This window comes from Tachyglossus aculeatus, chromosome 24 (assembly GCF_015852505.1).
Source record: "Tachyglossus aculeatus isolate mTacAcu1 chromosome 24, mTacAcu1.pri, whole genome shotgun sequence".
Classification (NCBI taxonomy): Eukaryota; Metazoa; Chordata; class Mammalia; order Monotremata; family Tachyglossidae; genus Tachyglossus; species Tachyglossus aculeatus.
The window spans coordinates 6170314-6196513 of NC_052089.1; the positions used below are offsets into that span (position 1 = coordinate 6170314).

General features: G+C 54.0%; 1 protein-coding gene across 3 annotated transcripts in view; it reads right to left on the minus strand.

Moving 5' to 3' along the window:
* Positions 1-22931, minus strand: part of PODN (podocan) — a 39980-nt gene extending 17049 nt beyond the window's left edge. For 2 of the 3 annotated variants that reach the window (XM_038766382.1, XM_038766380.1), the window contains exons 1-5: positions 22899-22931; positions 6705-6970; positions 5448-5541; positions 3543-3607; positions 248-357 (exon numbers count right to left, since the gene is read on the minus strand). In XM_038766382.1, coding sequence (XP_038622310.1) covers positions 248-357; positions 3543-3607; positions 5448-5541; positions 6705-6965 — 530 coding nt within the window. In that variant the 5' untranslated portion in view covers positions 6966-6970; positions 22899-22931. Of the gene's footprint in view, positions 1-247; positions 358-3542; positions 3608-5447; positions 5542-6704; positions 6971-21157; positions 21205-22898 lie in introns of those variants that run through there. The other variant, XM_038766381.1, reaches the window with a different exon arrangement.
* Between the last annotated feature and the right edge of the window lie 3269 nt (positions 22932-26200).

Genomic DNA, 26200 nt, shown 5'->3' on the forward strand with positions numbered 1-26200 from the left:
CTCACTGCCACCATCATGCCCCCTACTCTGCCACCTCCACCCAGGGCAGTTTCTACACACTTACATGTCTCCCCATATCCACCCATCCATCAGTTGACGCCCACTCCCTCCCCTCCCGCCTCCACCCTGGTCAGTGCCTGCCCAGGAGCGGCCCAGCCCCCCAGGCTCCCATCTCCACTCAGGGCAGCCTTCTCACACTCTTGCCCTGCAGTCTCCCCCCTCCTGCTACAGCAGTTTAGATTATTACCTCAATTCTGGCTTCTGGCCGAAAGTGAGTCCATAGATTTTGGTGAGATAATTGGCTGCAAAATCGGCACTGATCAATGTATTCGGGAGCGACCTGGGAGCTAGGGTCAGCTGGGGCGTGCATGCCGGGGGGAAGAAAAGAGAGATGCGTGGGAAATCCAACGATCCATCAACCAAAAGTATTTATTGAGCGCTTACTGTGGACTGAGCACAGTACTGAGCGCACGGGAGGGTACACTACAAACAGGTAGACGTGACCCCTGTCCTTAGAACAGTGCTTTGCACATAATAAGCGCTTAACAAATACCATCATCATTATTATTATTATTATCCCTGCCCTCCAGGGAACTTCAGTCTAGCAAGGGAGATAGAGAGAATGGGGCCTCATTAGAAAGAGCACGAGAGTGGGAGTCAGAGGACCTGGGTTCTAATCCCTGCTCTGCCTGTTGTGTGACCTTGGGAGAGTCACTTAACTTCTCCAGGCCTCAGTTTCCTCACCTGCAAAATGATTAAATTCCAGTCCTCTCTCCCCCTTAGATTGTGAGCCCCATGGGACTATGTCCAACCTGATTGTATTGCATCTACTGCAGTGCTTTGCACAATGCTTGGCATACAGTAAATACAGTGGAAAGGGCGGGCTTTGGAGTCAGAGGTCATGGGTTCAAATCCCAGCTCCGCCAATTGTCAGCTGTGTGACTTTGGGCAAGTCACTTAAATCTCTGGGCCTCAGTTCCCTCATCTGTAAAATGGGGATTAAGACCATTAGCCCCCCGTGGGACAACCTTATCACCTTGTATCCTCCCCAGCGCTTAGAACAGTGCTTTGCAAACACTTAATAAATGCCATTATTATTATTATTATTATTACTTAACAAATATCCCTATCATTATTTCTAGCTGATGGGCTATGGCCTTTCACTGTCTGAAACAGCCAAGCCCTGGGGGCTCCTTGCACCCACATAATAATAATAATAATAATGATGGCATTTATAAAGTGCTTACTATATCCAAGGCACTGTTCTAAGTGCTGGGGAGGTTACAAGGTGATCAGGTTGTCCCACGGGGGCTCACATTCTTCATCCCCATTTTACAGATGAGGTAACTGAGGCACAGAGAAGTTAAGTGACTTGCCCAAAGTCACACAGCTGACAATTGGCAGAGCCAGGCGGCTCATGCAGGGAGAGGGGGTTTGCCAATCTCCTTCTCCCCAAGATGATGGATTAGTGCTTTGAAATTGGAGGGATCAGGCTGTGCCCTCTGAACCGGCTTCTCTGATGGAGCCAGGCTGGGCCAACCGGGCCTCAGAGAATGAGAGCGACCCTCTCCCCGCCTCCCTCTGGGCTCTGGCCCGGCTGAGTGATATGAGGCTCAGGGCTGCACATCACAGCCCAGGTTGTTGCCCATCGGAAGGTCCAGAAGGTCACTGCCTCACCTCAGCCTCTCCAAGGAAAAATGGTGGTTCTGGGGCCTCTACTCTGCCCCAGGCCCTGGAACTGTGGGGATCTTTCCCCCTCCACCTCCACCCCTGAGGCTGCTGCCAGAGACCAGATGTCCGGGAACGGGGGACAACGTCACAGACTGGGGATCCATCCCGCCGCCCTAATGGTTCAGTGTGGGGGGTCAGTTGGGGAGATGTTGAAGGGACCGGGAGAAGCCAGGCAGCCTCCTCCTCCTCCTCCTCCTATTCTGCATCACCATTAAACTGCCATTGGGAAGCAGCGTAGCCTGGAGAGAAGCAGCGTGGTCTGGCGAGAAGCAGCAGGGGCTGGCAAGAAGCAGCGTGGTCTGGTGAGAAGCAGCGTGGTTTGGTGAGAAGCAGAGTAGCCTGTTGAGAAGCAATGTGGACTGGTGAGAAGCAACGTGGCCTGGCGATAAGCAGCGGGGCTAGTGAAAAGCAGCGTGGCTAGTGAGAAGCAGCGCTTTGGGCCTCCAGTCCATCATTATCTGCGGGAGCCTCCCAGTCTAGGCAAGGACTGACTTTGTGCTCACAATGTGGCTGTGGGGCCCCCAGTGATCTTTTCAATCATTCATTCAGTCAGTCGGTCGTATTTATTGAGTGTTTACTGTGTGAAGAGCACTTGGGAGAGTACAATACAGGAATAAACAGTCACCTTCCCTGCCCACAGTGAGCTTATGGTCTAGAGGCGGGGAGACAGGCAAATAAATACACAAATAAATAAAATTACCAGTATGTTCAGACATGCCGTGGGGCTGGGAGGGGGGAAGAGCAGAGGAAGCAAGCAGGGTGATGCAGAAGGGATGGGAGATGAGAAAAAGTGGGGTTTAATCTGGGAAGGCCTCTTGGAGGAGATGTGACTTCAGTAAGGCTTTGAAGCGGGGGGAGAGTCATTGTCTGTCGGATTCGAGGAGGGAATTCCAGCCCAGAGGCAGGGCTAGAGGTCGGCAGCGAGACAGGCGAGATGGAGGCCCAGTGAGAAGGAGATGGAGGCCCAGTGAGAAGGTTAGCACGAGAGGAGCAAAGTACGCGGGCTGGGTTGTAGAAGGAGAGAAGTGAGGTGTGGCAGGAAGGGACGAGGTGGTGGACTGCTTTAAGAGCCAAGGGTGAGGAGATTTTGTTCGATATGGAGGCGGGGAGCCGACCGGTGGAGGTTTTTGAGGAGCGGAGTGAAATGTCCTGAACGTTTTTGGAGAAAAACGATCCAGGAAGTAGTAGTGTGGCCTGGAGGGGGGAGAGACAGGAGGCTGGGAGGTCAGCAAGGAGGCTGATGCAGTTATCCAGATGGGATAGGATGAGTGACTGGATTAACATGGTAGCAGTTTGGATGGAGAGGAAGGAGTGGACTTTAGCGACGCTGTGAAGGTGGGACCGACCGGATTTAGTGATGGACTGAATAGGTGGGTTGAATGAGGGGGAGGAATCAAAGATAACGTGTGCATGTGCGTACACACACACATGTGGAACGTGTCTGTTATTGTTTTATTGCACATGCTAAGAGCTCGATAAATACAACTGACTGACTGACTGACCGACCGATTTCGCTGTCTTTGGGAAGGGAGGGCAGGAACATACAGTGAGGCCCACATGGCAGACCTGAGGAGAAAGCCTCCCAAAGGCCCTTGGCCTCACTGGGAAGAGCGCTGGCCAGTTGGAAACTGGTCTCTGGGAACGAGCCCTGGCCGAGACTGGCTCTGTTGAGGAGCTTCGCCATGGGCACATGGGAGAAGCAGCACCACTCTGCTGGTGCACAGGCCAGGTCAGACCGGCCGAACCAATCCACCGGAGGCCCGAAAGAGTCCTCCCTCCACCCCTCCTCCCACCCCCAAGGCCCCACATACCTTATTATTGGCCAGGTACAGGTAATTCAGGTTCACCAGCTGCTCAAAGGCGGCATCCGGGAGCCCTTAAAGAACAGGAGCCAGAGGTCAGGGCACGGAGACCTGGGAGGGAGGGGATGCTCTCTGCCCACCGGGCAGGGCGGAAGAGACCCTGACAGCCTGCCCCGAGCTGGGCCTGGAGGGATGCTCCCAGAGGAAGTAGGACTCAGGGCTGATTGAGGTAGGCTGGAGCAGGATGGGATGGGGCAGATGGATAGAGGGAGCAGAGTGAAGCAGGCTGGGAGAGCAGGATGGGGTGTGACATCATTCAGTCAATCAACAGGATTTATTGAGTGCTTACAATGTGCAGAGCACTGGGCTACGCTCTTTGGAGAGTACAACATAACAGAGTTTGGTAGACACATTCCCTGCCCACAGCTGATGAGAAGCAGTGTGGTCTAGTGGATAGAGATGGGCCTGGAAGTAGAGAGGATCTGGGTTCCAATCCCGTCCCCGCTTCTCGTCAGCTGTGGAACCTTGGACAAGTCACTTCGTGTCTCTGGGTCTCAATTACCTCCTCTGCAAAATGGTGATTAAGACCGTGAGCCCCACATGGGGCAGGGACTGTGTCCAATCTGATTAGCTTGTATCTTCCCCGGCGCTTAGTACAGTGTCTGGCACATATTAAGCGCTTAACAAATGCCATAAAAAACAATAAAAAATAAAAATAATGCAGGAGGAGTTGGGTGGGACAAGCAGGGGAGCAAGGGACATTGAGGGGGGAGGACTGAAAGGCTGAACAGAGTTTGGAAGGTAGGGAGTGGAGGGTGGGCTAGAAAGGGGCTGGAAGGTGGAGGACAGTGGGGCTGACAGGCTGGGGAAACCTAGAGGGGCCAGGAGGAAGAGTAGGGTAGGGCAGGGGCCCTTGTCTCGGTAAATACACTCTGGACCTAAGTCAAGGGACCTAGGTTCTAATCCCAGCTCCAACACCTATCTGTTATGTGACCGTGGGTAAGTCATTTCAATGGGCCTCAGCTTCCCAAGCTGTAAAATGGGGACTCAATACCTATTCTCCCTTCCAGCTAGACTATGTACCCATTGCGGGACGGGAATTGTGAACGACTCGATCATATTGTATCTACTAGTGTGTGGTACAAGGAAGATGCTTAACAAATAACACAACCATTATTATTATCAATCAAGCAATCAATCAGCAGTAATTATTGAATGCTTACTATGTGCAGAGCACTGTCTTGGCGCTGGGGAGAGCACAATATGGCAGAATTAGCAGACACATTCCTGCCCGTAACAGCCTTATTATTGTTGCCCAAGCTTATGGGGAAGCAGCGTGGCTCAGTGGAAAGAGCCCGGGCTTTGGAGTCAGAGGTCAGGGGGTCAAATCCCAGCTCCGCCACTTGTCAGCTGTGTGACTTTGGGCAAGTCACTTCACTTCTCTGGGCCTCAGTTCCCTCACCTGTAAAATGGGGATTAAAACTGTGAGCCCCCGATCACCTTTTAACCTCCCCGGCGCTTAGAAAAGTGCTTTGCACATAGTAAGCGCTTAATAAATGTCATTATTATTATTATGGGGGGTGGCAAGGTGACCAGAAAGCCCTGGGTGGGCAGGGATGATGGCACATTTGCCTTCTGACCCCATTCAGTCCAGCCAGTGGGAACTAAGCCTGGCCCTAAGGTTTCTGGTCCCCACAGACCTCCAGGACACAATTAGCCCTACTTCCTGGAGTGGGTCCTTCTCTCTGGCCCCATTGCCCCTGCCAACTGGGCAAAGGCTGACTCAAAGCCTGAGAACCAGAGCTCCCCTGAATCCCCCCAGGGCTGGCCGGAAACCACACAGGCCTGGGCTTTCCCCCAGCTGGCCTGGCTCCCCTCCATGCCTCCCCACCGCACCTCCCAACATTTCCTGACCTTTGGATGTCAGCCGGTTGTTCTGCAGGTTGAGGGTCTCCAACCTGTGCAGTCGGGACAGCTGCTCTGGGTAGATTTTCTCCAGCTGGTTATTCTGCGTGGGAGAGGGGAGGGGTTGGCATATATTTGTTTGCTCAGGGTGCCCAGTCAGTCTGCCCCAGGAGCTCAGGCCAAGAGAGAGTGGAAGGCTAGGGGAGGGAAGGGGACAGGTAACCTCCAGCCCTACTCCCTCCCTGTGCCCTTAGGCAGACAGGACAACTCTCTGCTATGGAGCCGGGCATATCCATGACTCCTGTAAACATCAAATTAGTATTTATTGAGTGCCCACTTTACACAACACACTGCACTGAGAATTTGGGAAATGCAAAACAAGCAGGTGAGGTACTCCCTGCCACTGTCGAGGCTGGACCCAGTGGGGAGGGGCTGGGCCAGGGTCAGCTTGGTGCCGGGGACAAGATGCTGAGCTGCAGGCCTCAACGGTGTGGCCAGGGCAGTGGGCGGTGAGGTGCAGCTCAGTCTCTAAGTGGGAGAGGAGCTTGGCATTCTGCCAGAGGTCTCCCTGCCTCCTCACGCTGGCCTCCCCGGGGCGGAGTACGATTTATCCCTCAGAGGGTCCTTTTTTATTCCCCTGTGGTCAAGGGGATGGTCCTCGATCTCCCAGAGAGGCTGCTGGGAGGCCTCGGGGGGGCTCTCCCATTCAGGCAGATCAAAGGCCAGAAGGAGTGGGAGCAGAGACCAGGTCTCCAAGGCCTTTCCGGTCATCCCCTGCAGTGGATGCACAACAGGAGCCTGGGAGTCAGAAGGTCATGGGTTCTAATTCCGGCTCTGTCACTTGTCTGCTCCGTGACCTTAGGCAAGTCACTTCACTTCTCTGGGCCTCAGTTCCCTCATCTGTAAAATGGGGATTAAGACTGTGAGCCCTATGTGGGACAGGGGCTGTATCCAACCTGATTACCTGGTATCTACCCCAGCGCTTAGGACAGTGCCTGGCACACAGTAAGCGCTTAACAAATACCATCATAATTATCATTATTATTATTATTACCAACGCCCAGCTGTGTCCCTCCCTCACCCCCACCAAGGCAACCAGTAGCCCAGTGGACAACCAGGAGTCCAGGAATTAGACCACTGGCTTGGCATGCTGGCCCTGGGCTCCTTACTGCCTCCAGGTAACCCACTGCCTTCCTTGTTGCCTCAGCCTTCCCGTCTGTCCAGTGGGTTGGCAGTGCACGTGGACAAGCACGTCAGTGGCTTTACCTGCAAGGACAGGTGATTGGTGTGTGCCGGCAGGTCTCCGGGGAACTCCCTGAGGTCGATGCCCCCGCAGTCCACTACCCCTTCCTGGGAGCAGGCGCAGTCTCTGGGGCAGTCCTGGGCTGGGGGGCCGGAGTCCGGTCCCAGGAACAGGGTAGGGGGATCCAGAAACTCGTCGTCCTCGCTCTGGTCATCAGCCCCATGGCTGCCCGGGTTCCAGGCCCCCGCCCACAGCATGAGCAGGAACGCTTTGCTCCAGGCCATCGCCGCTGCAGACGAGGGCTTGGTGAGTTGGCGGTGCAGAGAGCGGGGACACTGCTCTCCTGACCCTGCTCTACTAACGGGCTGGATGGTCACTGGGAGCTGGGACCCCAAGGGAGCAGCTTGAGGGCATCTGGGGTAGGGGGTGGGGGGAGCAGAGGAGAAGGCGAGGCAGATGGGGAGAGAAAACTGACCCCTGCAGAATAATTATCACTGTGGCATCTGTTAAGCACTTCCTATGTGCCAAGCACTGTGCCAAGAACTGGGGTAGATACAGTACAATCAGTCAGGCCCAGATCCTGTCCCACATGGGGCTCACAGTCTAATGGGGAGGGAAATCCATTATTTAATTTCCATTTTCCAGATGAGGAAACCAAGACGCCGAGAAGCCAAGTGATTTGCCCAAGGTCGCGCAGCCGGGATTAGAACCCAGGTCCCCTGAGTCCCAGGCCTGGGCTTTTTCTACTAGGCCACGCTGCTTCTCGTGAGTCGCAGCGCGTACACAGCTTGGCAACCAGATAATGTGGGGTTGCATTCTTGAGGAATCTCTCATTAAGGAAAACTCACGACGCAGAACTCCCTCCGTGGCCTCACACTGAATCCAGACCCACGGGAGGGTGAAAACTTCGGCCCAGTGGGAAGGGAGGAGGGGGCATCATCTGGAGAGGAGGGAACAGACCCTGTAGATTGACCGTTCCCCTCCAAACTGAGGGGCCAGGGGACCAAGTGGAACTGGAGCCTCTCCAGATTGCAGAGGTTACCCTCGGAGTAGCGGCCTCCCCACCGTTGCTGTCACAAGGAGCATCTCTGTGTTCCTAACTCGGGGGAAAAAGCAAACAACAACGAGGTGGGAAACAAACGGTTTCCTTCTTCCCCCCGTCAGGAATTTGGAGACACCGCCCTGGCTGAGTTCGGGTCTTGGTGGTCCTCGACCTCCTCCCAGCAGACAGACCAGCTGGTGTGGTCCTCCCCTTGATCTCCCCATCTTACAGGACAGAATTGGCCCCACTCAGACCCCAGTCATATCTCAAGTGACGTGGTGACATCATGCATCTGGGGCGGGGGGGGGGGGGCTTATAAAATTGATTAGTTCCGAGGGTTGATCTGACTCTGGCCTCCCCCATCCTTAAAAAAAAAACCTCTGAAACCTACGGCCCTTCCAACTATTGCTCCACTTCCTGTCTCCTCTTCCTGCCCAGATTGTTCAGAGTCAGATGCACACCCGCTCCCCCCGTCTAAACGCCTCCACTTCCTCTTCAACTTTCTCCTTGACCTTCCACGATCCGTTTTTATAGTCCGCTCCATGGAGACCGCTCTCTCCAAGATCCCTAAGGAGCTCCTTCTTGCCAAATCCAACAGGTGGGGATTGCTTCAGCCCTTCGAATTTATGATTCTCCTCGATTCTCTCGGCTACGTTTGACACCGTGGAAGAGCTCCCTTCTCCTGTAAACACGCTCGGCCTTTGGTTGGACTGAGGCGGTCCTCTCCTAGTTCCCCACCTGCTTCTCTGGCTGGGTCCTCTTGGCCTCTCCGGTCAGCTCTTCCTCCGCTTCCCAACCACCTATCTGGGGGCATCTCCATAGCTCCAGTGTTAGAGCAACCTGCTTGATGATCTCCCTGCCTCCAATAATAATAATAATAATAATTGGGGTATTTGCCATGCACTTACTATGTGCAGAGCACCGTACTAAGTGCTGGAACAGACAGAGCTCCCTGTTGCACATGAGGTTTAGAGTCTAATCCCCATATTGTAGGTGCAGAAACGAAACGGAGAAGTGAAGTGCATTGCCCAGGCTCACATGGCAAACAAGCGATGGAGCCGGGGAAGCAGCGTGGCTCAGTGGAAAGAGCCCGGGCTTTGGAGTCAGAGGCCATGGGTTCAAATCCTGGCTCCGCCAATTGTCAGCTGTGGGCAAGTCACTTCACTTCTCCGGGCCTCGGTTCCCTCATCTGGAAAATGGGGATTAAAACCGTGAGCCCCCCGTGGGACAACCTGATCACTTTGTAACCTCCCCAGCTCTTAGAACAGTGCTTTGCACATAGTAAGCACTTAATAAATGTCATCATTATTATTATTATTTAGAACACAGGTCTCCTGGCACCCAGGCTGGGGCCACTGCCCCACTGCTTCTCTACAGGACAGAGAACTCATCTACCAGTTCTGTTATACTGTGCTCTCTGAAGCGCTTAGCACAACGCTCTGCGCACAGTAAGCGTTCATTGAATACTACTGTTGGTGATGATGATGATACAAAGCATTGCTGCCAGTGAGTCCACAAACCAAAAACCACCACAAAGCACCCATGGCCACCTGCTGAAAATTGCAGCACCACCCCAGAAAGTCACACATGTGACCACCAGTCCCAGTCGCCCCCGCCGCTGGCATAGACAACCACCCACCGCCCCCAAAACCCATCGCAAAGCATGTGCCGCCACCCCCGGAAACCACAAACGTAGCCACACTTTTCGGATTCCTCATCGATTAATCAGTGGTGCTCACTGAGGACTTTGCAGAGCCCCAAACTAAGAACTTGTTCCTGAGGGTAGAGTAGAGTATATACACATGATCCCTGTCCTGGAGGAGTTTATAATCCAGTGGGAAAGCTGGGACATCTCTCCTGGCCACTTCTGGGAAGATTTTAGCCAGGGAATGCTGAACTAGCTCACCAGAGATGGAAAAAAAAAAATTCTGAAATCCAGGGCACCTTTCTAACTGGACGGAGATCTATCGATGTGGTTTTCCACCTCTGAACAGCTGCAGGAGAAATGGGGAGAACAGAACCATCCCAGAACCAGTATGACCGTCTACACTGACCTCACAAAAACTTTCGGTGCGGTAAATCGCACCAGCCCGAGCGTCACTCTTAAGAAATACGGGCACTAAAATAAACTACAAGTAAGGGCAGACAACGACATTTAAAAATACCGGGTGTAAGAGACACATCTGTTACCTTGTTATATTGTACTCTCCCAAGCATTTAGTACGGGGTTCTGCATGTAGTAAATGCTCAATAAATACTCAATAAATAAATAAATAATAAGTGCTCAATAAATAGAGAAGCAGCGTGGCTCAGTGGAAAGCACAGGCTTGGGAGTCAGAGGTCATGGGTTCAAATTCAGGCTCCACCAATTGTCAGCTGTGTGACTTTGGGCAAGTCACTTCACTTCTCTGGGCCTCAGTGACCTCATCTGTAAAATGGGGATTAAGACTGTGAGCCCCACGTGGGACAACCTGTTCACCTTGTAACCTCCCCAGCACTTAGAACAGTGCTTTGCACATAGTAAGCGCTTAATAAATGCTATTAAAAAATAAAATAAATATGATCGACTGACGATTAAGTGACCGAAGTGCTAAAGTAGAAGAAGGTGGAGAAATAGCAGGGGGAGATGAGAAGTTGGTCAAGGAAGGCTTACCGAAGGAGATATCTCAGAAGGGCTTTGAAGCTGGGGACAGCTGTGGTCTGCTGGCTTCCACATGGATGATTCCCTAATCACCCTCTCTCTTTCTCTGCAGCCTCCCATTTCCTTCAGAACATCTCCACTCATTCATATTGATTGACATTAATATACAAATAAATTACAGATACACACCCAAGTTTCATGGGGCTGGGAGGGGGGAAGACAAAGTCAAGTCAGGGAGACAGAAGGGAATGGGAGAAGAGGATAGAGGGTGGGGGCTTAGTTAGGGAAGTCCTCTTGGAAGAGATGTGCCTTTGATGATAAGTCTTTGAAGGTGGGGGAGAGTAACCATCTGTGGGATTTGAGGAGGGAGGGCTTTCCAGGCCAGAGGCAGGACAGGAGCAATGAGCTAGGCAAGATCAAAGCACGGTGAGAAGGTCAGCACTAGAGGAGAAAAATGTGTGGCTCCACTTGGAATTAAACATGTCCAACTGAGAACTCCGCATCTTCCTATCAAACCCTGTCCTTCCCATCACTGTAAATCACACCACCACATTAGCTGTCTCAAAAGCGCCACAGCCCCATTCCTTGTAGGCACGAAACCTGTTTAGACTACAGTATTGCGCTTTCCCAAATGCTAAGTACAGTGCTCTGCACACAGTAAGTGTTCAATAAATACCACCGATTGATTTATTATCCTCGACTGGTCCCTCATTCAACCCACATATTCAGTCTGTCATTAAATCCTGTCAGTTCTACCTCCACCACATCTTTGGAATCTTTGTTCCTCCCCATCCCAACTGCCACCACACCGATACAAGCACTTCCCAGATTCTGCTTTTTTAATTGCTTTAAAAGTACTTAAGTGCTTACTATGTGCCAGGCGCTGTACTAAACGCTGGGGTAGATGCAAGCTAATCAGGTTGGACACAGTTCCTGATTCACATCGGGCTCACAGTCTTAATTTCCCATTTTACAGATGAGGTAACTGAGGCCCAGCAAAGTGAAGTGGTTCGCCCAAAGTAACACAGCAGACAAGTGGCAGAACTGGAATTCGAACCCAGGTCCTTTGACTCAAAGGTCAGCGTTCTTTGCCAGCATGGCTCAGTGGAAAGAGCCCAGGCTTTGGAGTCAGAGGTCATGCGTTCAAATCCCAGCTCCACCACTTGTAAGCTATGTGACTTTGGGCAAGTCACTTCACTTCTCCGGGCCTCAATTACCTCATCTGTAAAATGGGGATGAAGACTGTGAGCCCCCCGTGGGACAACCTGATCACCTTGTAACCTCCCCAGCACTTAGGACAGTGCTTTGCACATAGTAAATGCCATCATAATTAGTACTTTATCAGCCTTCTTACTGATCTCCCTGCCTCCTGTCTGTCCGCTCTCTGGTTCATATTTCACTCTGTTGCCTGGATTATTTTTCAGAAACAAAACTAAACAAAACAACTCAATCCCACATCTCCCCACTCCTTGAAACCCTCCAATGGTTGCCAATCCATCTCCACTTTCCACTGGTTTTAAGAAACTCAATCAACTTGCCCCTCTCCTACCTTACCTGGCTGATTTCTGACTAAAACCCAGTCAGCAAACTTTACTCCTCTAACAGCAACCTACTCACTGAATCTTGACCCTGTCTATCACGCCTCCGCCCCTTTATCCTCATCCTCATCATAGAGAAGCAGTGTGGCTCAGTGGAAAGAGCCTGGGCTTTGGAGTCAGAGGTCATGGGTTCAAATCCCAGCTCCACCACTTGTCAGCTGTTTGGGCAAGTCACTTAACTTCTCCAGACCTCAGTTCCCTCATCTGTAAAATGGGGATGAAGACTGTGAGCCTCCCGTGGGACAACCCGATCACCGTGTAACCTCCCCAGTGCTTAGAACAGTGCTTTCCCCAGTGCACATAGTAAGAGCTTAATAAATGCCATCATCATCATTATTATTATTATCCTCCCTCTGGCCTAGAACTCTCTCCCTCTTCTGACAGACAGACCACATCTCTCCCCATCTTCTAAAGCTAACTGAAAGCACATCTCCTCCAGGAAGCTTTCCCTGACTAATCTCCCATTTCCCAAGCCCAAACCCTTCTGCATCACCTACCGACTTGGTTCTGTGACCCTTAAATACTTGGAAACTCGCCCCACTCCCAGTTACACAGAATTGATGTATGCATCCTTTTTCTCTTGTCCTTTCCCCTATCTGTAATTTGTTTTAATGCCTGTCTCTCACTGCAGACTTCTCCTTAAGAGCAGGAATAGTGTCCTCTACCAACCCTATTGAATTGTGCTCTCCCAACTGCTTAGTAAGTGCTCTGAATTTACAATCCTTTAATCTGTAAACTCCTTGTGGGCAGGGACTGTGTCTGTTTATGGTTATATTGTACTCTCCCGGGGCTTACTTAGTACAGGGCTCTGCACAAAGTAAGCAATCAATATATAGGATGGATTGACTACTCTGCACACAATAAGCATTCAATAAATACCAGAGAAGGTGTAAACAAGATCTTGGGGGCAAGAGAGGAGAGAACAAGAGAAGCAGCGAGAGAAGCAGCTGGCTGAGTGGAAAGAGCACAGGTCTGGAAACCTGAGGTCATGGGCTCTAATCCCAGCTCCTCCACATGTCTGCTGTGTGACCTTGGGCAAGTCACTGAACTTCTCTGAGCCTCAATTACCTCATCTGTAAAATGGGGATGAAGACTGTGAGCCCCACGTGGGACAACCTGATCACCTTGTATCCCCCCACCAGCGCATAGAACAGTGCTTTGCACATAGTAAGCCCTTAACAAATGTCATCGTTATTATTAACCAGAGATGAGCAGCTGAAGTATGGAAATGTGCGGCCTGGGATGTAGTGGAAGAGGAAGGAGGATAAGAGGTGGGAGACAGAGCTGACTGAGTGCCTTAAAGTTGATGGTTAGAAGTTTCTGCCTCTGGATGGGCAACCGCTGGAGGTTTTTGAGGAGTGGGGAAATGTGCACGGAAGGATGTTTAAGAAAAATGATCCAGGCAGCAGAGTGAAATATGGACTGGAGAGTGTTATTTTGGTGTCTGAATCACTTGCTAGACTGTAAGCTCCTTGCAGGGAGCAATTACGCCTACTAACTCTATTGTACTCACCCAAGTGCTTAGTACAGCGCTCTGTGCAGAGTAAGTGCTCAGTGAGCACTATTGATTGACTGATACATGCTACTTCCCAGACCATCCTTCCATTTGGTTGACATCCCTCTGCTCCTCAACGATTGCTCAAGTCTACCCTTTTCCCTCTCATCAAGCAGGGATTTACATATTGGGCCTCTCTGTCCATGGCTCGCCAACCTGTAATAATAATAATAATAATAATAATGGCATTTATTAAGCACTTTTATGTGCAAAGCACTGTTCTAAGCACTGGGGAGGTTACAAGGTGATGAGGTTGTCCCACGGAGGGTTCACAGTTGTCATCCCCATTTTACAGATGAGGTAACTGAGGCCCAGAGAAGTTAAGTGACTTGCCCAAAGTCACCCAGCTGAGAAGTGGCAGAGCTGGGATTTGAACCCATGACATCTGACTCCAAAGCCCATGCTCTTTCCACTGAGCAACGCTGCTTCTCTAGTCTTCACTCTTCCCTATCTCACTTGTTCCTGCGTCCCACCCCTCTCCTGTCTCCAATCCATCGCCTGAAATTCATCCCCCCGACCACACCAGGCCTCATCGTACCCCAGCTTCAAACTCCTCCTGAAAGCCCACCTCCTTCAAGCAGCCTCCCCAGTCTTCCCCCCAAGTCCCGGAATCCCAACATCCAATTTAGCACTTCCTTATTTGCAACTACGCCCCAGCACTTTGGTTGATTATCATCATCATCCCCAATCGTATTTACCGAGTGCTTCGTGCATGCAGGGCACTGTACTAAGTGCTTGGGAGAGTGCAATATAATAGAGGTGTCAGAAATGCTCCCTGCCCACAGGAAGCCTACAGTCTAAGGTCTCTACCTATTCACTCACTAATTCCATACTCTTCCTACCCTAAATGGAAACATGTTCATTCTCTTCCTCCTAATGGTAAATAGCCTGTGTCTTCCCTTAGACTGTAGTAGTAATAGTGATAGTTATAGTAGTAATAGTAATAGTATTTACTGTGTACCTGAGTGTAGTATATTTAGTACAGTGCACTGCACATAGTAAGCACTCAATAAATGCCGCTGTTTGATGCTAATACTAATAATAATGATGGCATTTATTAAGCGCTTACTATAATAATAATGGCATTTATTAAGCACTTACTATGTCAAAGCACTGTTCTAAGCTTTCGGGAGGTTACAAGGTGATCAGGTTGTCTCACAGGGGGCTCACAGTCTTAATCCTCATTTTACAGATGAAGGAACTGAGGCACAGAGAAGTTAAGTGACCTGCCCAAAGTCACACAGTTGACAATTGGCAGAGCCGGGATTTGAACCCATGACCTCTGACTCCAAAGCCCGGGCTCTTTCCACTGAGCCATGCTGCTTCTCTATCTGCTGCTTCTCTATGTGCTGCTTCTCTACTTGCTTCTCTACTATGTGCAAAGCACAGTTTTAAGTGCTCGGGAGGTTACAAGGTGATCAGGTTGTCCCATGGGGGGCTCACAGTCTTAATCCTCATTTTACAGATGAGGGAACTGAGGCATAGAGAAGTGAAGTGACCTGCCCAAAGTCACACAGCTGACAAATGGCAGAGCCAGGATTTGAACCCATGACATCTGACTCCAAAGCCCGGGCTATTTCCACTGAGCCATGCTGCTTCTCTAAGTGTTGATGATCACTTCCTGAGTACAGAGCATAAGACCAAGTGGTTGGGGATGTACCAAACTATAGAGTTGGTGGATAGGATAAGCGCTTAGTACAGTGCTCTGTGCACAGTAAGCGCTCAATAAATACGACCGAATGAATGAATATGATCCGTGCCTTCAAGGAGCTTACAGTTCATTCATTCATTCATTCGATTGTCTTTATCGAGCGCTTTCTGTGTGCAGAGCACTGTACTAAGCGCTTGGGAGAGTACAATGTAACAATAAAGAGCAGTGTGGCTCAGTGGAAAGGGCACGAGCTTTGGAGTCAGAATCGTGGGTTCAAATTCTGGCTCCACCACTTGTCAGCTGTGTGACTTTGGGCAAGTCACTTAACTTCTCCGGGCCTCAGTTACCTCATCTGTAAAATGGGGATTAAGACTGTGAGCCCCCTGTGGGACAACCTGATCACCTTGTAACCTCCCCTGCACTTAGAACAGTGCTTTTCGCATAGTAAGCACTTAATAAATGCCATTATTATTATTATTATTATTATTATTATTAATAAAGAGACCCATTCCCTGCCCACAGAGAGTTTACAGTCTAGAGGGGGAGACAGTCTAGAGGGTCTACAGAGGAAGACAGACATTAAAATCAATTACGGATTGGGGAAATAGCAGAACGTAAAGATATTGGCATGAGGGCTGTGAAGTTGGGGTGAATATTAAAGTGTTAATGGTGTACACAACCTAGGCGATGCAGAGGGGTGGGCAAATAGGGTAGGGAAATGAGGGCTGAGTCAGGAAAGGCCTTTTGGTGGAGATGTGATTTTAGGAGGGTTTTGAAGGAGGGGAGAGTGGTGGGCTATGCATTTAGCCCGCAGCTCATTAAATATTATTGATTAATTTGGTCCCTGTCCTGGGGGAGGGGTAGGACAGGCTGGGAGGGAGGGACGGGAGGTGGGACTGAACAGATGAGCCAGCTGTTGGGTAGGGACCGTCTCTATATATTTCTGACTTGTACTTCCCAAGAGCTTAGTACAGTCCTCTGCACACAGTAAGCACTCAATAAATACGATTGAATGAATGAAAAGCAGTGTGGTCTAATGGATAGAGCACATTCCTGGGAGTTGGGAGGCCTGGGTTCAAGTCCCAGTTCTGCCACTTGCCTGCTGGGCGACCGGGGTCCGGGTCACTTGGCTTCTCAGTGCCTCAGTTCCCTTATCATTAAAATGGGCATCGGACGCCACTTTCTCTTCCCTCTTAAATTGTGAGCCCCATGGGGGACAGGGACTGTGTCCAATCCGATCACCACAGTGCATGGCACATAGCGAGCACTTCACAAATGCCACCGTTATTATTATTATTATTATTATTATTATAAGTTGGGTGGGGAGGGCCAAGGTGAGAGGGCCAGAGGTGGCAAGCTTCTGGGTCACTGGCCACTTGGATTTGGCATGGAGGGAGGGAGAGGTCACCCCCTGAGCAGGAGAAACAGACCCCTGAATCCCCCAGGGAAAGTACAAAGGATTGGGGGTCCCTTTTGCCATTCCTCGGGGCTCTGTGGAGCGAGCCAGAGGCTTCCCCGGATTCCAGAGAAGCAGCACGGCTCAGTGGAAAGAGCCTGGGCTTCGGAGTCAGAGGTCACGGGTTCAAATCCCAGCTCCGCCATTTGTCAGCTGTGTGACTTTGGGCAAGTCACTTCACTTCTCTGGGCCTCCGTTCCCTCATCTGTAAAATGGGGATGAAGACTGGGAGCCCTCTGTGGGACAACCCGATCACCTTGTAACCTCCCCAGCGCTTAGAACAGTGTTGTGCACATAGTAAGCGCTTAATAAATGCCATCATCATCATCATTATTATTATTATTATGCCATCAGGCTTGAGACATCCCAGCAGTCAGCTTGGAGTTGGCTGAGGGACAGCGCCGACCCTAGTCTTGCCAAAGCCGGGGTGCCACCTTGCCCTGGCAGCTTCCTGCTTTCCGTTCTGGGTCTCGGGGAGGTGAGGGGCCTGGGGGCCCATGAGGACCAGCCCTGTGTCCCCGGGGAGGCTCGCCGGCTCCACTCTCCCACCGACTCCATCCCCTGCCCCTCGGTGGCCCGGCACGGGGGCCCGGCTGCGGCTCAGCCACGGGCCCATTGGATTTGCTGCGAATACCCGGGAAGGGCCTGGCAGCTCTGTCTCTTACCCGCCGGATGACTTTGTGGAAGAACTTAGCTTCTCCAGGCCTCGGTTTCCCTATCTGTAAAATGGGAGGTCAATACCTGTTCTCCCTTCCTCTCAGATGGTGAGCCCCATGTGGGACAGAGACGGTGTTTGGTCTGATTGTACTGTAATAATCTCTCTACCCCTGCTTGAGACACAGGAAGTGCTTAACCAGTAATAATAATGATGGCATTTATTAAGCGCTATGTGCAAAGCACTGCCCTAAGCTCTGGGGAGGTTACAAGGAGATCAGGTTGTCCCACGGGGGGCTCACAGTCTTCATCCCCATTTGACAGATGAGGGAACTGAGGCCCAGAGAAGCTAAGTGACTTGCCCAAAGTCACCCAGCTGACAAGTGGCGGAGCCAGAATTCGAACCCATGCCCCCAACTCCAAACCCTGGGTTCTTTCCACTGAGCCACGCTGCTTCTCTAACCAGTAGCATGGTTATTGACTATCTCCATTGTGGAGTCCGGGGGATGATGCTTTGAGTGGGGAGGCCGATTGCTTGGGTCTCCTTAATGATAATAATAATAATGTTAATTCATTCATTCATTCAATCATATTTATTGAGCACTTACTGTGTGCAGAGCACTGTACTAAGCGCTTGGGCAACATACAGAGACGGTCCCTACCCAACAACGGGCTCACAGTCTAGAAGGGGGAGAAATGTTGGTATTTGTTAAGTGCTTACTATGTGCCAAGCACTGTTCTAAGTGCTTAAGGCTCCCAGATGATGTCAGGAAATCACTCCCTGCCTCTTCTTGCCCTTCCCCCAAGCCCCGGGACCAGATGTTGGTTCAGTCCTCTGCAATTTTGGCCTGGGCTCAATAAATACGATTGATTGACTGACCGCTTCCTCGACACCCCCAAACCCCCCCCAACACACACACACACACACACACCAATGAGTCACCCTGACAACTGGAAACACTCGGGTTTCCCTTGGGCAGGGAAAGCTCAGGAATAAAGGAAGGTTTCTGTTTATCCAGTGGCAGTCAGGCGCTCCTCTCTTCCCCGCAACGCGCATTCCCCCGACCATTCCGCCCTCCCCGGGGCTTCTGGGTCGGAACGATGGCTCTAGATGCCAGGGAAGAATTCGGCTGCTTCCATCCCAGCCCCTCTCCCACCCCAGACAGTGAGGGGCTGTGGGAAGCAGAAGAAGGTGGGAGCCAGAGTTGACACGGCGCATAGTTAGAGGGCCTTAGGTTTTCCAGAGGATTTGGGCCCAGCTGCCCTGGGACCTTCAGTGCCCTCGGCCTTGGCTCACACAACCTGAGCCGTGCCGGTCCCCTTGGTGCCCACAGCTCCAGACAGATCCCAGCCCGCCCAGCCTCAATGGCCCCTCCAGGTCCTGGACCCCACCAATAATAATGATAATACTAATGATGGCATTTATTAAGCACTTACTATGTGCAAAGCACTGTTCTAAGCTCTGGGGAGGTTACAAGGTGATCAGGTGGTCCCACGGGGGGCTCACAGTCTTCATCCCCATTTTACAGATGAGGTCACTGAGGCCCAAAGAAGGGAAGTGACTTGCCCAAAGTCACACAGCTGACAATTGGCGGAGCAGGATTTGAACCCATGACTTCTGACTCCAAAGGCCGAGTTCTTTCCACCGAGCCACGCTGCTTCTCAAGTGGCCATAAAAGTCCCCCTAAAACCTGGCACCGACGACCCCGGCCTCTGGCTTCCCAGAGGTGACCGGGGTGGCCGACCTTCCCCCGGCCAGAAGGATGGGGCCAGTGGGTCTTGGCTGGGCAGGGGAACGATGCACCTGTGAGCCACCCGAGAGCCTGGGCGCACTGGGCACTGCCAGCCGGCAGAGCCAGGCTCTTGCCCACCCCTCGAAGCCCTCCTTGGAGCTCGTAGGGGCAGGGATAATGGCATTTGTTAAGTGCTTACTATGTGCAAAGTGCTATGTACTAAGCGCTGGGGGGATACAAGGTGATCAAGTTGTCCCATGTGGGGCTCACAATCTTCATCTCCATTTTACAGATGAGGTAACTTTAAGCTCAGAGAAGTTAAGTGACTTGCCCAAGGTCACACAGCAGACGTGGGGTGGGGTCAGGATTCGAACCACCTGGGTGGAGTCAGAGTCACAACACCTGCCTGGGGACTGCCAGAGGCCCAGGACCACCCCAGTCCCGGAGAACCCCTTCCCAGAGAAGCAGTGTGGCTCAGTGGAAAAGAGCCCAGGCTTTGGAGTCAGAGGTCATGGGTTCAAATCCCAACTCTGCCAATTGTCAGCTGAGTTTGGGCAAGTCACTTCACTTCTCTGGGCCTCAGCTACCTCATCTGTAAAATGGGGATGAAGACTGTGAGCACACCGTGGGACAACTTGATCACCTTGTAACCTCCCCAGCGCTTAGAACAGTACTTTGCACATAGTAAGCGCTTAATAAATGCCATCATCATTATTATTATTATTATTAGAAGTTCCAGCTCAGCTGACCCACTCCGGTTCCACACCGGGCCGGGGTCACTGGGGCTGGGAAGTTCCTGAAGCCTGCGGCCACTCTGCCCACTCTGCGCAAGTTGGAGCCAGAGGGGCTCGGGGGGGGCCCATCGTCAAAGACCCAGGGCGGGAGGGGCTTTGAGGTGTCCCCATCCAGCTCCTCCCCACTCCCTCCACTTCCAACAGCATGATTCCAGGAAAACTTTGAGCTTCCTGGGTGGCCTGGAGCCCGGGGGGCCTCTGCTGAGCCTTGCCGAGCAAGGAGGGACGAGGAAAGCAGAGCCATGCGCAGCCAGGGCAGAGCCACCCAACCCCACTCAGCCCTGGCGTTAGCTGATGGCCAAATCTCCCACGCTGCCAGTATGCCAACAAGCCAGATGGTGGGGGGAGTGGAGAGGAGAGGGCTAGGGGCCAGGACCCTTCCTGGCAGCGCCGCTAGTGATTAGAAACCGGAGCCAGGAGGCCTGGGTTCGAATCCTGGCTCTGCCACTCACTGCCGTGTAGGAAAAATCACTTCGCTTCTTTAGGTCTCAATTTCTTCATCTGTAAAACAGGGTTTAGGTACCTGTTCTCTCTCCCCCTACAGAGCATGATACCCTTGTGGCTCCGGAACTACGTGTCTATCCAAGGGCTTAGAACAGTGCTTGGCACATAGAAAGTGCTTAATAAATACGCAGTGGAAAGAGCCCGGGCTTTGGAGTCAGAGGTCATGACTCCAAATCCCGGCTCCGCCACTTGTCAGCTGTGACTTTGGGCAAGTCACTTCACTTCTCTGGGCCTCAGTTACCTCATCTGGAAAATGGGGATGAAGACTGTGAGCCCCCCATGGGACAACCTGATCACTTTGTAACCTCCCCAGCACTTAGAACAGTGCTTTGCACATCATAAGCGCTTAATAAATACCATAAAAAGTGCTTAACAAATACCACAGCTATTATTGCCATTATTATTAAATATCTGCTCTCCCTCCCTCTTAGATTCATGAGAGGCAGGAACTGTGCCCGGCTGTATAATATCGGCATAGTGCTTTGGCTCGGATTAAGCGCTCAATATTATCACTACTATTGCTATTGTTATTTGCTGTGAGAACAGGAGGGCTCCTACCACTCAGAGCTCAGGTCTGCAGGAAGGCCAGGGTCAGGGGTCACTTCCATTCCTTACCAATTGCTCCCAGGCCAGGGTTCACACTGGCAAAGGGGAGGTGGACGCCAGGAACAACCCCTCATTCACGGTGTAAGAGGAGCTGGCTACAAGCTACAGATCCAGGCTGTCTCCTGGGTGGCAGCCAGAACCTGAAGTCCCTTGGTTCTGGTTTCCGTGGGCCAGCGGGGTAGAGAAGGTAGCGGCTTCGGTAACCCAAACCCTGGGGCTGACCTCCTCCAAACCCATCCTACCTGTCTGCCTCTTCCGTGGAGAGCCAGGGTCCAGGGTGAGGGATGGGAGAGACCAGGGTGAAGGGGTGGGGGAGCCCAGGGTGAAGGGATGGGGGAGTCCAGGGTGATGAGTTGGGGAGTCCAGGGTGAGGAGTGGGGAAGCCCAGGGTGAAGGGGTGGGGGAGCACAGGGTGAAGGGATGGGGGAGCCCAGGGTAAGGGGGTTGGGGAGTTCAGGGTGAGGAGTGGGGGAGACAAGGGTGAGGAGGAGCCTGGGGTGTGGTGGTGACCGGGGTGAGACGGTGGGGAAGCTCAGGGTGAAGGGGTGGGGGAGCCCAGGAAGAGGGAGTGGGGGAGCCCAGGGTGAGGGAGTGAGGGAGCCCAGGGTGAGGGACTAGGGGACACAAGGGGGAGGGGGAGGCCAGAGTGAGGGTTGGGGGGAGCCCAGGGTGAGGGACTGGGGGAGGCCAGGGTGAGAGTTGGGGGGGGAGCCCAGGGTAAGGGTTAGGAGGAGCTCAGTGTGAGGGTTGGGGGGAGCCCAGGGTGAGGGAGCAGGGGAGGCCAGGGTGAGGGTTAGGGGGAGCTCAGAAGTGAGGGAGTGGGGGAGCTCAGAGTGAGGGTTGGGGGAAGCCCAGGGTGAGGGGTTGGGGGGAGCCCAGGGTGAGGAGATGGGGGAGGCTGGGATGAGGGTTGGGGGGAGCCCAGGGTGAGAGTTAGGGGGAGCTCAGAGTGAGGGTCAGGGGGAGCCCACGGTGAGAGTTAGGGGGAGCTCAGAGTGAGGGTTGGGGGGAGCCCAGGGTAAGGGAGTGGGGGAGGCCAGGGTGAGGGTTGGCGGAGCTCAGGGTGAGGGAGTGGGGGAGGCCAGGGGGAGGGTTGGGGGGAGCCCAGGGCGAGGGTTGGGGGGAGTCCAGGGTGAGGGTTAGGGGGAACTCAGAGTGAGGGAGTGGGGGAGGCCAGGGTGAGAGTTGGGGGAAGCCCAGGGTGAGGAAGTTGGGGGGGCGGGGGTGAGGGTTGGGGTGAGGCCGGGGGGAGGGTTGGGGGGAGCCCAGGGTAAGGGTTAGGGGGAGCTTAGAGTGAGGGTTGGGGGGAACCCAGGGTGAGGGTTGTGGGGAGCCCAGGGTGAGGGAGTGGGGGAGGCCAGGATGAGAGTTCGGGGGAGCCCAGGGTGATAGTTGGGTGGAGTCCAGGGTGAGGGAGTGGGGGAGGCCGGGGTGAGAGTTGGGGGGAGCCCAAGGTGAGAGTTGGGGGGAGCCCAGGGTGAGGGAGTAGGGGAGGCCGGGGGGAGAGTTGGGGGGAGCTCAGAATGACGGTTGGGGGGAGCCCAGGGTGAGGAGATGGGGAAGGCCAGGATGAGGGTTGGGGGGAGCCCAGAGTGAGGGGATAGGGGAGCCCAGGGTGAGAGTTGGGGGAGGCCGATGAGGGGTGCGTGTTGAGTCCCCCAAGGCCCCCGGGAGCGGTGAGGATGAATGAGTGAGTTGGGGGTGGGGGTGGGGGTCGTGCGCCCGCCCCCCACCCCGGGGCTGCAGGCCGGGGGGAAGGGGGAGGGGGTGGGGGCGTCTCCCCCAGCTTCGCCCAGCTGGGCCCGCACGTCTGCCTCCCCCAGGGGGGCCGGGCCGGGATGGGGGGCGCCGACCCCCGCCCAGGACCCCGAGGGTTGGGGAGGGGGCTCCGGGGAGGAGCCGGGGGGTTGGGGGCGGCCATCCGGGGCCCGCCTTCCTCCCTCCCTCCATGCACCCATCGCCCCCCCGGGCCCCTCGCCCTACCTGCCCCGGCTCCGGGGCTCCGCACCGGCTCGGCCCGCGCCCTCTCCTCCTCCTCCTCCTCCTCCTCCTCCTCCTCCGCGGACTCACCACGGTCCCCGCCCCCCGGCCCCGCCTCCGCCATGATTCAGACCCGCCGTTGGCAGCCAGGGACGGGGCAGAGACAGGCCAGCAGAGACAGAGACGCGAGAGATAGCAGAGACGCCCTGTCCTGCCCTCCTGTGCCCCGCTCTGCCCTCCCCTGTCCTGCCCACCCCTCCCCTGTCCTGCCCTCCCCTGCCCACCCCTCCCCTGTCCTGCCCACCTCTGCCCTGTCCTGCCCTCCCCTGTCCTGTCCTGCCCACCCCTGCCCTCCCCTGTCCTGTCCTGCCCACCTCTGCCCTGTCCTGCCCTCCCCTGTCCTGCCCACCTCTGCCTGTCCTCCCCTGTCCTGCCCTGTCCACCCCTGCCCTATCCTGCCCTCCCCTGTCCTGCCCTCCTCTGCCTTGTCCTCCCATGACCTGCCCACCTCTGCCCTGTCCTGCTCTCCCCTGGCCTGCTCTCCCCTGGCCTGCCCTCCCCTGCCCTGCCCACCCCTGTCCTGCCCTCCCCTCCCCTGTCCTGCCCACCTCTGCCCTGTCCTGCTCTCCCCTGCCCTGCCGTCCCCTGCCCTGCCCACCCCTGCTCTCCCCTGTTCTGCCCTCCCCTGTCCTGCCCTCCCCTGTCCTGCCCTCCCCTGTCCTGCCCACCTCTGCCCTGCCCTCCCCTCCCCTGTCCTGCCCACCCCTCCCCTGTCCTGCTCTCCCCCGCTCTGCCCTCCCCTGTCCTGCCCACCCCTGCCCTGTCCTCCCCTCTCCTGTCCTGCTCACCTCTGCCCTGTTCTGCCCTCCCCTGTCCTGCCCATCTCTGCCCTGTCCTGCCCTGCCCACCCCTGCCCTATCCTGCCCTCCCCTGTCCTGCCCACCCCTGCCCTATCCTGCCCTCCCCTGCCCACCCCTGCCCTATCCTGCCCTTCCCTGCCCACCCCTGCCCTATCCTGCCCTTCCCTGTCCTGCCCACCCCACCATCCCCTCCCCTGTCCTGCCCACTTCTGCCCTGTTCTGCCCTCCCCTGTCCTGTCCTGCCCACCCACCCCTGCCTTATCCTGCCCTCCCCTGTCCTGCCTACCCCGCCCGCCCCTCCCTTGTCCTGCCCACCTCTGCCCTGTCCTGCCCACCTCTGCCCTCTCCCGCCCTCCCCTGTCCTGCCCTCCCCAGCCCTCCCCTTCCCTGCTCTCCCCTCCCCTGCTCTCCCCTGCCCTGCCCTCCCCTGTCCTGCCCACCCCTGCCTGCCCTGTCCTGCTCTCCCCTGCCCTGCCCTCCCCTCCCCTGCCCACCCCTGCCCTGCCCTGCCCTCCCCTTCCCTGCTCTCCCCTGTCCTGCCCACCCCTCCCCTCCCCCGTCCTGCCCACCCCTGCCGCCACACACGAGATGAGCCCCCCCACCCCCAGAGTGACCGGTGGGAAGGACCGGCCCGTCAATAATAACAATAATAATGATAGCATTGGTTAAGCGCTTACTACATGCCAAGCTCTGTTCTAAGCGCTAGGGGCCGGGGTGGGGGGTGGGGGGCGGATACAAGGTGATCAGGTGTTCCCACATGGGGCTCACAGTCTCCATCCCCATTTTCCAGATGAGGGAACTGAGTCCCGGAGACGTGAAGTGACTTGCCCTGAGTCGCATAGCTGCCAAGTGGCGGCACTGGGATCAGAACCCACGACCTCTGACTCCCAAGCCTGGTCTCTTTCCACTGAGCCATGCCGCTTCTCGATGGGAAGGGATCGAATCATTTTCCATTAAACCGAAAATTAAAGGCCCATGCTTTATCGAATCATTAAAGGCAATGGGGGAACCTACTCCTGCCAACTTGTACTTCCCAAGTGCTCAGTACAGTGCTCTGCACACAGTAAGTGGTCAATAAATACGATTGAATGAATGAATGAATGCTTTATCGAATCATTTTCCACTAAAGGCAGCAGGGGAACCTACCCCTGCCAACTTGTACTTCCCAAGCACTCAGCACAGTGCTCTGCACACAGTAAGTGCTCAATAAATACGATTGAATAAATGCTTTATTCATTCATTCATTCATTCAATCGTATTTACTGAGCGCTTACTGTGTGCAGAGCACTATACTAGGCGCTTGGGAAGTACAATTTGGCAACATATAGAGACGGTCCCTACCCAACAGTGGGCTCAAATCATTTTCCACTAAAGGCAGCGGGGGTACCTACCCCTGCCAACTTGTACTTCCCAAGTGCTCAGTACAGTGCTCTGCACACAGTAAGTGCTCAATAAATACGATGGAATGAATGAATGAATGCCAGACCCCCAAATCCATCCATCAACCAATCAGTCCATCGGTTCTCTTCATCTGGGCAGGGCAGTGGACTAAACGATCAGGAGGGCGCCGAGAAAGGTAGTCCCATCGATTCCCTGCCCTCAAGGAGTTTACAGTCCAGTGGGGGAGACAGGCTTAAAAATCCATTTCAAGGAGAGCGACAGAGTTTAAAGATGTGTACATAAGTGCTGAGAGGTGGGCGGGGTCACCCAGGGACTCAGGACTCAAGTGCCTAGGTGGCCGGACAAGTGGACGCTTTGAAGTGTCAGCAGGCCCAGCTGCTGCTGCTCTTCTGGCCCGGCAGGATGCCCAGCGGGGGCCTCAGACCTCTGCCTCAGTGGGCCTCTCCCCACCGGGCTCTGACCTCCTCCGGGGCCCCCGGCCCCGCTGGACACAGCCGAGGTGGAACGCGCGGCCGACGGTTCCGTAGTTTTTGCTGGGCCCTCCCAGAGCCAGATGTTGTGCTGTTTATAAAGATGGATTCTAGGCATACCAACTGCCCGGGAGGTGGGGCAGAGAGTTTACTTTCTTTTTCTTTGAATTCCATATCTATATGGGATCTGAGTCATTTCCCAGGAGAGGTCTTGCATCTTCTCTTGGGTTGGTCAGAGGACCTAAACGATACAATGTCATCCATTTAGGGATCCAGTCAACTACTGCACTCACCTACCAGAGGTCAGGCCAGCACTGACCCCTGTGGGGCCTGGGGTTCAATAATAATAATAATGGCATTTGTTAAGCACTTACTATGTGCAAAGCACTGTTCTAAGCGCTGGAGGGGGTTATAAAGTGATCAGGTTGTCCCACGTGGGGCTCACAGTCTTCATTCCCATTTTATAGATGAGGTCACTGAGGCTCAGAGAAGTTAAGTGACTGCCCAAGGTCACACAGCAGACATGTGGCAGAGCCGGGATTAAAACCCACGACCTCTGACTCCCAAGCCTGGG